Source organism: Eschscholzia californica, unplaced genomic scaffold (genome assembly GCF_041429995.1).
Source record: "Eschscholzia californica isolate CP2 unplaced genomic scaffold, dmEscCali1.0.p SCAF_3, whole genome shotgun sequence".
NCBI lineage: Eukaryota > Viridiplantae > Streptophyta > Magnoliopsida > Ranunculales > Papaveraceae > Eschscholzia > Eschscholzia californica.
In genome coordinates this window covers 41,006,299-41,016,815 of record NW_028238420.1, presented here as the reverse complement: position 1 = coordinate 41,016,815, position 10,517 = coordinate 41,006,299, and the positions used below count along the sequence as shown (strand labels likewise).

At 37.6% G+C, this 10,517-nt stretch overlaps 2 protein-coding genes across 3 annotated transcripts; one reads left to right on the top strand and one right to left on the bottom strand.

Annotated features, from left to right (window-relative positions):
• The first annotated feature begins 635 nt into the window (after nt 1-635).
• LOC147550355 (S-adenosyl-L-methionine-dependent methyltransferases superfamily protein) lies at nt 636-5,212 on the top strand. Of its 2 annotated transcripts, XR_015236935.1 has the most exons (10): nt 661-1,720; nt 2,175-2,324; nt 2,424-2,691; nt 2,960-3,070; nt 3,446-3,605; nt 3,708-3,965; nt 4,051-4,173; nt 4,442-4,519; nt 4,667-5,061; nt 5,104-5,212. XR_015236935.1 is itself a non-coding variant. In XM_086665994.1 (9 exons), the coding sequence occupies exons 1-9, from the start codon at nt 959-961 to the stop codon at nt 4,872-4,874; spliced, it is 2,118 nt and encodes a 705-aa protein (XP_086522120.1). In that variant the 5' UTR covers nt 636-958; the 3' UTR covers nt 4,875-5,212. The 2 variants fall into 2 exon arrangements, 1 of the variants encoding a protein (XP_086522120.1); XM_086665994.1 differs by having other exon boundaries at nt 636-1,720; nt 4,667-5,212.
• A 154-nt stretch (nt 5,213-5,366) lies between these two features.
• Nucleotides 5,367-9,648, bottom strand: HESO1 (Nucleotidyltransferase family protein). Its single transcript, XM_086665995.1, has 9 exons — nt 9,405-9,648; nt 8,019-8,175; nt 7,747-7,911; nt 7,490-7,668; nt 7,322-7,417; nt 6,719-6,788; nt 6,391-6,521; nt 6,067-6,174; nt 5,367-5,935 (listed from the first exon to the last, which is right to left on the bottom strand). Exons 2-9 carry the CDS (start codon nt 8,164-8,166, stop codon nt 5,528-5,530), a joined length of 1,305 nt encoding a protein of 434 aa, XP_086522121.1. The 5' UTR covers nt 8,167-8,175; nt 9,405-9,648; the 3' UTR covers nt 5,367-5,527.
• Between the last annotated feature and the right edge of the window lie 869 nt (nt 9,649-10,517).

Genomic DNA, 10,517 nt, shown 5'->3' with positions numbered 1-10,517 from the left:
TCCTAGGATGAATCAGTGTTGTCTGCAATGAGAGGTTAAGCGTTAAGCTTTTAATGAATCCGAAAAATTTGAACTTGATTCTAACGTGAGGTATAACAGGATACCTTATTATGAATAACCTATGTGTGTGCGAACTGATGCCGATTCCATGAGAAGGTTGTAATGGCCGACTACTTTAGAGCACACATGAAAACCAGGTTGTTCAAGGCCGAAATTAACACAACCGAGAACTTTCGAAAGTAAGGAACTAGTTGTGTGATTGTTACTCGTTGGTTTACAATTCATGAGACCCAGTTCAAGACATGGATCCTATGTAGCACTCTAAGTTTTAGAGTTTGAGTGTTGCATTGGAGATGCTCTAACTAAGATAAAGTTAGAATTTTGCATTGAAGGCACAAAAAAATTGAATATCTCTACTTTTGCCACATAGGAGTGAGAATCTCAATTGAAACTTGACACATAGGATGAATAAAGATTTTTTAAAGTTTTGCAGTGGAGATGCTCTAATGAGAGTACTCACTCAAGACTTGCATGAGGACTATCTGCCTCGAACCCCAGGCGTCCACAAACTTGCATCAAAATTGCACATGTGCACTTTTTTTTTTTTTGATGAAAGAACATGTGCACTTAAATAGTTTTTTTTTTTTTTTTTTTGTTAAGATGTGCACTTAAATAGTAGAAAACGAAAATCTTTGTTCTTTGTATTATTTTATTTTTGTTTAATCCATGGATTAACAAAAAATATGGAGTACTAACATATTCCTCAAACAAAACGCTCTACTAGAGACAGAGTGTGTGTGTGAGAGACAGAGTGTGTGTGTGTGAGACAGAGTAGAAAGAGAGTAGAGAGAGAAAGTGAGTGGGGTTGTTTTAGATCACACTAGAAATAGATAGATAGATTGAAATCATCATGCCACTTCATTAACGATTCAATTTCCACTTCAAGTTAGAACAATCCATGATGAAGACATTCAACATGGGTGACTTCTTAAAATCAAATTTGTTACTGAAAATATCTGGATTTGCTTTTATTTCATTAGCATTCTTCTATTTGGGCAAGAATTGGTCTGATGGATATCAACAACTCACTTTCTTCAATACCAAACAATCTTCTTCAAATTATCATTCAACACCATCAATTTCTATCTCTCCCAACGCCAATAAAACCCTTGATCTCTCTTCTCTTATCTCTGACTCTGATAATCAAACTCATCAGCGGAATCCTGATCAATTCCTTGCTCAACCACCTACCCATGAATCAATTCATAATCCCCAACCCTCTAATCCCGTTTCCTCATCTCCTCCACCAACACCATCACCTCCGCCGCCACCACCACCGGTATTACTACCCCCACCGCCTCCACCGTCGATTACCAAATTTGGGATTGTTGATGAGAATGGGGTGATGGCAGAAGAATTCGAGGTGGGTGAATTTGATCCTGCTGCTGCTGAGAATTGGGGAAGTGAGAATGAAACGATAGAGGAAGATAATGGAGGAAGTCCTAGGGTTAGGGTTAAGAAATTTTCTATTTGTCCAGAGAGTATGAGAGAGTATATACCTTGTTTGGATAATGTTGATGCAATTGAGAAGCTCAATTCAACTGAGAAGGGAGAGAAATATGAGCGTCATTGTCCTGATGAAAGTCACAGCTTGAATTGCTTGGTTCCTGCACCCAAAGATTATAGAACTCCAATTCCATGGCCGAAAAGCAGAGATGAGGTAAGTTAAAGTTCTCTCCTTTCTGTCTTTGAGTATATATTATGAGCCAGATTTGAAGAAATACTATTTCCATGTACTTCATTTGGTTCTATTTAGAAATTGAAGCTTGAAAAGGCTATAATTGCAATTCATGGCAATATATTTATAATTGTTGAAAAGGGCTGTTATCAATGTGAAGGGTATTATTCTGTTTTCGATTTTGGTGAGAGTTCGTGGAGGTGCGGATCGCTAGGGTTAGTTAATTATATATTCAGAAACTTTTGAGAAATCTGTCTAACCTTGTTTATCACGCCATTATTCGTCAAAGAGTAGGTTCTACGACCGAACCACGTAAATGTTCAGTGCACATGTGTGATTGTTTATTTCGCTTGTTACGTTTCTGCTTCTATTGTTCTTCGTAATAACAATTACTAGAAGGAAATTTCTCAGAAAAATGACAGGAATCTTATGACAGGTATGGTTTTCTAATGTACCCCATACTCGCTTGGTTGAAGACAAAGGGGGTCAAAATTGGATCACAAGAGTAAAGGATAAATTCATATTTCCTGGAGGAGGAACACAGTTTATTCATGGGGCAAATCAATACTTGGATCAGATATCGAAGGTCCATTGGCTTTTAAAACTTAACAATTTTTCATGTATTATCCTATCTACCCACATTGTTTCAGAATCTAAGAAGATACTTTTTCATCTGGGTATGCAGATGGTTCCTGTTGAATTTGGTGTTCGTACTCGTGTTGCATTAGATGTTGGTTGTGGAGTAGCAAGTTTTGGTGCTTTTCTGATTCAACGCAATGTGATCACTCTGTCTGTAGCACCAAAAGATGTCCATGAAAACCAGATTCAATTTGCTCTTGAGCGTGGTGTTCCAGCTATGATAGCAGCTTTTGCAACACGTCGTTTATTATATCCGAGCCAGGCTTTTGAGTTGATACATTGCTCGAGATGTAGAATTAATTGGACCCGAGATGGTATGCTTTTTCCTTCAAGCTTTTTTGAGTAGCAACTACTTTTTAAGAAGGATGCTGACAGTCTGGTGCTTGAAATAGTAGTCATATTATCTTTCTTTGCTAACCGTTCCGAATCGAGTAACAATTATTAAGCAAGTAGAAGTCCAGTTAGATGCTATTTTGTACATTGAAATTCTGCCGAAAGTCAGAAATGTTAATGCTTCTAGTATTTATGTTGATGAGTTAATAACTTTTGTTTCGATCATGTTTGTCTCTGCATGGGGTGAAGATGGAATTTTGCTTCTTGAGGTCAACAGAATTCTCAGGGCTGGAGGATACTTCGTTTGGGCAGCTCAGCCAGTCTATAAACATGAAGTGGCCCTACAAGAACAATGGAAAGGTATTTTTTAGTATAATTTATAGCCTTATGGGCAAGCATATGCATTCTGCAGAAGCCCATACATATACATATTTATGAAGATGATTTACTAGAAATAGTTAGCGTGACAGAGAACATATCTAGTTAAATTCGTTTGTTCGGGTAGTTTCTTGATGAAAATCATGCCTCTCATAGTACGCTATTGTTATCTCATTATTCAAAACTGACATGCACACAAAAACGAACAGAGAAACACTTTAGTATATGCTTTAGCGTTTGCTCTTTTCCTCATTGGTCCATGTCTTCTTACTTATGAGGCCTTTAAATTAGACTTATGTGTCCAATACCTGAAGGAATTGCCACTTTCACTCAAAATTCTCATTTATTTTGTGGCAGAGATGGAAGACCTTACAAATCGTCTCTGCTGGGAACTTGTAAAGAAGGAGGGTTATATTGCTATATGGCGTAAACCTTTAACTAACAACTGCTACAAGAGTCGTGATGCTGGGACTCAACCTCCACTATGTGAACTAGATGATAACCCAGACGAAGTTTGGTATCTTCACTGCCGAGTTCATTATAGTTTTTCCAATAACGAAGAAGCTCATGCATTTCCCAGCCTGAGTGGATTTATGTAGCAAAACATTACCTTTTGCAGGTATACTGATCTGAAGGCGTGCATTAGTCGACTACCCGAGAACGGATATGGAGCAAATGTGACTGTATGGCCTTTGCGAGTGCACAATCCACCAGATAGGCTCCAAAGCATAGAGATGGATGCGTACATGTCTCGGAAAGAACTATTCAAGGCTGACTCGAAGTATTGGAACGAGTTAATAGGGGGTTATGTTCGTGCTTTTCACTTGAAGAAGTTAAAATTACGAAATGTAATGGACATGAGAGCTGGTTTTGGAGGGTATTCTCTATCATCATCTCTGGTTTGTATGTAGCATTGCATAATACCCAGATTGTGATATGTTGAACTTCGTTAATTCTTGCAGATTTGCAGCAGCTCTAATTGATCATGGGATTGATAGCTGGGTCCTCAATGTGGTTCCTGTCAGTGGACCTAACACCTTGCCTGTTTTATATGATCGAGGACTTATAGGTGTTCAGCATGATTGGTATGGGCTATATATATACATATCTGTTGGTATTTAGTTTTTCTTTCCTCTCTATCACGTCGATTGATATGAAATATATCAGACACCATCATAATAGTTCTTATAATAAGCTCAAATTCAAGTAGTTTATCGTAGGGTTTGCTTATCTATGTGTGCCGAAACCGATCGTTCTGATTCGATTCTTACATCATTTTATCATTCAATTGTCCAATCCTCTGTCCGAATGATTTTAAAGAAATTAATAGAGACGCCCTAAACTTCTTATCAGGTGTGAATCATTTGATACGTACCCCAGAACGTATGATCTATTGCATGCTGCTGAACTCTTCTCTAAGGAAAGAAAAAGGTATCTTCCCAATTTTATTGCTTTGTCATAAGTTCATTTGTTCTTATCATTTTCATTTGAATTTCATGCCAAATTTATCTGATAGTGTTAAATGTATAATCGTGCCTGACACAAATTTTTCTTCTTGAAAAAAAAATTCTGAATCAGATGCAACATATCAACTATAATGCTCGAGATGGATAGGATATTGAGACCTGGCGGACGAGCGTTTATACGTGATACTTTGTCTGTCATGGATGAAATTAAAGAGACAGCCAACGCTATGGGGTGGCAGTCGACTATGCGTGATACACCTGAAGGCCCACATGCTAGCCGAAGACTACTCTTGTGTGAGAAACGACTATTGCGCACCTAAGAAGTTCCATATGTAGCGAACTAGCCGACCTTGATCTTCAAGAATGTCATAGCAAGTTGTGTGGCTGAAAGGAGTCCACTCGTGTATCAATTAGGTTCTCTTTTTCATCTTTCTTAAAAGAAAATAATTAAAAAAAAATTGTATGTTATCTTCGATGTATTTTAATTTTTTTTTTTACAATAGAGTAGTGAAATGTTTCACCATTTTGATATTTTTGTGAAAAATGTAGTGTCATACTTACGTCCAGACTAGTCTGAGTATTGATCGAAAGAATTCTTGTACCAAGTTTCTACATTTTTGAGGTGTGCATAAGAAGAAACAATTATGTCGTACGAAAATTTGACCCCAGTCGATCAAATCACATACCTCACATACCTATTGACACTGTCGTTTGCGAAAGATTATAACTTTTCAAAAACAGAGTTAAAGATCGATCTACATGAGCCGTAAAATTGGAATTGTTGTCCCTCCAGGAAACGTACATGTTACCACTTTAACCAAAATGAGCTTTAGAAAATATAAAATCCACGACTAAATTGTTCAATGTACCCAAACTTCATACTAATATAAAATCCATACAAGAACCTATTGTTGCAGAAAAATGTTGATCAATGTACCAAAATCCCATATAACACAAAGTAGACTTGTACTAGTCATCTGTTTGTATAGTACCTTGGCTTCCAGACTTGTGGACTTTGCCCTCGAGCTGGTGCTGATCCTGCTGGTCCTCGCGAAGTTACACTAGGAGAAGGATTTGATTCATACCTATTCATATTGTAAACTGGGGTCTGAGTCGGATACGGGCCTTGTGACAGTGGTGGAGGGTAACCTAAACCACCTCCATGATGTGATCTTGTACTCCGATTTGCTGTTGCTGCAGCTCCTCTAACTATCTGTGAGCTGACCTGAGGTCTAACTAGACTGTAAATCAAACCATTTCTTTCCCAATTACCCGAAACAAGTCTCCTGTAGGTCCTCTCAAATGCTTCGGATATTTTCACTAGCTGACTCTCGGAAACAGCCCTAGCACCATTTTCTGGTTGCTCGAACGGATCTTCAACCTAACCAACAATTAGTAATAACGGTGTTATATTAGTAAAATAAACTCTTCTAGGACTATTTCTTTATTTGAAATGTTCTTAGCAAAGATTATAATCTGGTAAGAGCTGCAATGAGAAACTGAGAAGCATACGAGTAACGGGTAGGTTTTGGTCCACTTTGGGTTGCTTCTTTTATGCTCCCATCGCCCTGTGTAAGTGCAAATTGCTAGCTCAGATGCCATCGCGTTGATCCTCGAAAACTGCAAAAGCAGTTAGAGGAACCAAGTTTTGTAATCCTCTTTATGCAAATTAATGAACCAAGTTTCATAATCCTCTTTATGCAAATTAATATCCAAATCAATCTTCAAGAAACAAGTATAGGGTACCCCTATTAGTAGCAAAATTTTCAGAAGAAACGTTACATCGATTGCAGTGAATAAAAGAAATGTTACATTGAAAACAGAAACAAGATATACCTTCTGAAAAAATGAAACAAAGAGCTCGGACAGCGAGCTCTGATTTATATTTCTAATTCTATTCCTTCTGAATCTTTCTATATTTGCAGTACATGTATCATGTATATTTCTCTCAGCAATGACCCTCAAACCTACAGAAAGAAGACGCAACCACGTGACTTGCCTGTACTCAAATGTAGCAAAAAGGTCGGTCTCATAGCAGCCGAATTATATAAAATTTATTTTAAGATACACAGTTCCTTCTAAGGAATTCATAATACAAAACGTACACATTTGTTCATGATAGTGTATCCAGTGAATTGATCATTATGAAATTACGACTATGCACCTGTTAGATCCTCGCACATATTACCCGCATATATATCCATCAGTGGAGGCAAAATAGCAGGTTCACATGTCTATATGAGAAACATATACAAAATCAGATAACAGGTAAGGAAGCAATATTACTTCCTAAAACTCAAACCAGAACCCGTAGCTCCTAAGAAATGCAAAAAAGTTGAGTTGAATATACGGTGGAGAGACGAGAACTCAAATAATGTTGAAAGTAAAAAACTTTTCATGCATTACCCAGGGGGTAACTACAAGATGCTTCAGACCTCTCATGTTCTATAATTCATTCAGTCCATGGAAAGGAACAAACAGGACTTTCCCTAAACAAGTTTAGGGGGGGACCTATTTACTTAGGTCCTAAATGCCCCCATGGTTTGTCAAGTAACGAGTTTATTTTATCCAATAGCCAAATGGCCCCCAAAACTTATATTCCGCTCGGATGCTATACTTTGATGAAAAGATTGATAGTTTTATACTCTCGCAAATGTAAAGGAGGTACACTTTTCCTATTGAAATGCTCCCAGTTTAAGCACCTGGGGCCTCCATTCTAAACTTTTAAGAGTTTCTAATAGCATAGAAGGTAAGAAACCAAAATTACCTGAAAATGGAAAATAACAAGCAATGTAAGAGAATATGAGTTCAGGGTTCCAGTTTTTGGATCATTGATATTCTGAGATTTTGCCCACTCCTTGATCTGCAAAAAAGAATCAAATAAGATGGAAGAATTGATGAATAGCAGAAAATATCAAGGAGTGCTGAAACAGACCAGTAACACCATATCACGGAAACGCCCATCTATCTGAGTAATCCAAAGAAAGAGTTTGGATTTAACTTGGCCCACTAGATTACTGATCGATATATCACACGAGATATTATTGTGGTAGCTCTCATATATAAGAAGGGGAACCCTTGCACTTGGAATAAATTGCAGAGTACGGATCCCACCTGAAACAAATAATCTCTAAAAATGAGATACAACAATTAAACTGTTGGGTACACAGCAAGGAACTTAATGAACACTACCTCTCCTCCGCAATGCTCTCAGTATGTCCCTTAAAAGACTTTGCTTGCGCTTTTTCCCAGCAGACGAAACAAGCGAACCATTTGGTACTTCAATCGAAATATCCAAGTCACCCCATCTTGTGTACAGATTAGAAACAAATGACCCAAATGGTTCAACAGTTGAACCTGTCACATTTGGAGAGCTATCTACTATTATGTCTTCTCAAAAGTAAAGTTATTAAAACACTAAGAATTAATTCTTGACCATGTGTAATATGAGAAAATAGAAATACCCCTCAGACTTTCCAAAGATTGAACAACAGCTTTTAAGTCATTAATGACTTGCACTCGAGTTGTAACATCTCCATCTGATGGTTTGAGTGCAGCAAGTATGTCTGTAAGACAACTCTCCAGCGGAAAACTCGTATTATAATAACTCATCGCCGAGTTCTGAATTATATTGAAATGAATAATGAATCAATGTGATAGATATTTATGTAGATATGATGATTGTTTTGATACACCAAGGTATACATAATAGAAAAACGATGGTGTATTTCTAGGCTAAGCAGTTGACGACGGCGGCTAACCCAATGTCTTAAAAGACGTATTTCCGCCTCAAGACAGCGGGCTGCTAAGATGCGATACCTCGATGCATAAAAGGTGTACATTATTCTTTTTTTGTAAATCATCAATTGTATTGAAAGATAACATTACATAGTTCTATTACTTTGCTATTATATAATCCAAAGCCCTAGGTGTTTAATAACCAATAATAACAATGTTTTCAATGTCGCATTCTAACATAAACTCCAAAGACATATGCTTACATTTTTATTTAAAAATTTCTTAAGAAGACAGGGGACTCAATGAGAGATTAAAAAGGAACCTACTGAGACAAGTGCAATTCATTTTCTCACAAACATACACAATTTGTGGGTGTGTGCCTCAGACGCCTTGAGGCGTTTCGCATCAAGGCATACGCCTCCCAAGTAAATGTGTACGTTTGTTGAGTATGAAAGGCGTAAGCTTCAAGGCGATTTTTAAAACACTAAACCCACAATCCCAATCTCCCGTAACGGAATCGTTGGGGATAGTCTTAAGATCGGCTTGGTATCGGTCACCTTTCACACTACGCAGATACATGTATCGTTAATAAAATTGACTCGGGAGCCTGACATGGAACCGGCTCGAGATTAGGTGTACTCCTGATCCCGACCCAATCCACGAGTTACAGTCCATAGTTGAACCAACAAGCAATGCACAATTAGGTTGAGTATGTAATTATACAATGAAATAATACTGGCAATCACCTATTGACTCTACTACTAACAAAATCACTATAAAATACTCGAATAATTTGCAGTAATGAAGAGCTTCACCAAATAATCGAGTGGGGCAACTACTTTATCATCCAAAGACCATATTGTGCAATTCAATGAACAAGACGTAATAAGAAGATAGCCTAATTTAGTCTTAATAGTAATGGATTTATACCCATTACCCAAACCCAATAATTTCTTCAATATATCAAATTTGAGTCACAAGTACGAATCAAAATCGATTAAGAAAGAATTTCATCCAGATGAAAAAGAATAGGTGGGTTGTTGTTGTTGTTGTTGTGGTTGAAGAAAGAATGAAAGGATTGACTAAGCTCAGAGTAAAGATAGAAGACTTACTTTGAGAAGGTAATACCACTAGGGTTTTGTTTGATCATGAGAGTGACTTCCAAGTTGAAGTGAATTTGAAGTTGTTTAATCGGAACCCTTATTTATATCTAAGAGAGAGAATTGACTGAGGAGGGGCGACTGTGTTTGCTTAATCCCAAGGGTTTTCTCTCTCTCTCTCTGGTGGTCTTTCTTTACTTCCCAACATTGACGCGGGATAAAATAAAGAGATTTGGAATTTGGGCCCCCTCGTAAAGTTTCAAACCAAACACTCTCACACTCTTTCAACAAAAAAAAAAAAAAAAAAACACTCTCGCACTAAAGATTGACCCCTCTTTGACTGTTCCAAAAAACTTCAACCAAATTGATTTTAAGGTCTAATGTAAATTTTCATATTCATACTATTAGTGACGAAGTTGAACTTTGAGTTAGAAAAAGTTAGAGTACAAGATTAAAGAATTTTATATCGATGAGCAAGTCAGAACAAATTTTAACTTGTGAAATACGAACGAATGTATGCAAGCATGTCCTGACGTTTCAAGCTTTGTATATAAATAGTTGTAACTTAAAGTAAGGCTATAACTTATAGGTATATGGAATTTTAAACACTAATGCATACTCTTAATTGGTGAGAAAAAAAAGTAATTCGTACAGAGGAAATGCCCAAGAGAGCTTTCATCAAGAAAAGTGGAGACAACAAGAAAAGTAGCAAAAGAAAAGCAAAAGATACAGAGGAAATGTCCTATTCAAATTGATTTTTGAAGGGTTATTTCCCTAATGGCCCCCTACTTTGTGACCAGCTTCCCGCCTGGCCCCCTACTTTACGAGAAATACCCATATGACCCCCTATTTCCGTTAACTTTAACTTTCCGTCACTCTCTCTCCTCCATCTCTTTTTCTCTCTCTGCCATGTCACGCCACATCATCTGTTACGCCACTTCATCACCTTCTCCGGCAAGGTCGCCGGCCGGCCAAATTTCCAGCCGGCGACCTTCAAACAGACGAACTCCAGCGAAGGGTTCCTTCGCCGGAGTTCTTAGAGAGAGAGAGAGGAGAGAAAGAACAAAAAAATATATATATTTTTTTTTAGTTTGAAGGTCGCCGGCCGGAAATTTGGCCGGCCGG

Coding starts and splice junctions, on each gene's coding strand:
- LOC147550355 (XM_086665994.1), top strand. CDS start 959: ATGATGAAGACATTCAACATGGGTGACTTCTTAAAATCAAATTTGTTA. Junction 3,966..4,050: donor ATGAGAGCTGGTTTTGGAGG/GTATTCTCTATC, acceptor TAATTCTTGCAG/ATTTGCAGCAGCTCTAATTG. Junction 4,174..4,441: donor ATAGGTGTTCAGCATGATTG/GTATGGGCTATA, acceptor ACTTCTTATCAG/GTGTGAATCATTTGATACGT.
- HESO1 (XM_086665995.1), bottom strand. CDS start 8,166: ATGAGTTATTATAATACGAGTTTTCCGCTGGAGAGTTGTCTTACAGAC. Junction 7,418..7,489: donor TCCGTGATATGGTGTTACTG/GTCTGTTTCAGC, acceptor TCTTTTTTGCAG/ATCAAGGAGTGGGCAAAATC. Junction 6,522..6,718: donor TATGTGCGAGGATCTAACAG/GTGCATAGTCGT, acceptor TTCTTTCTGTAG/GTTTGAGGGTCATTGCTGAG.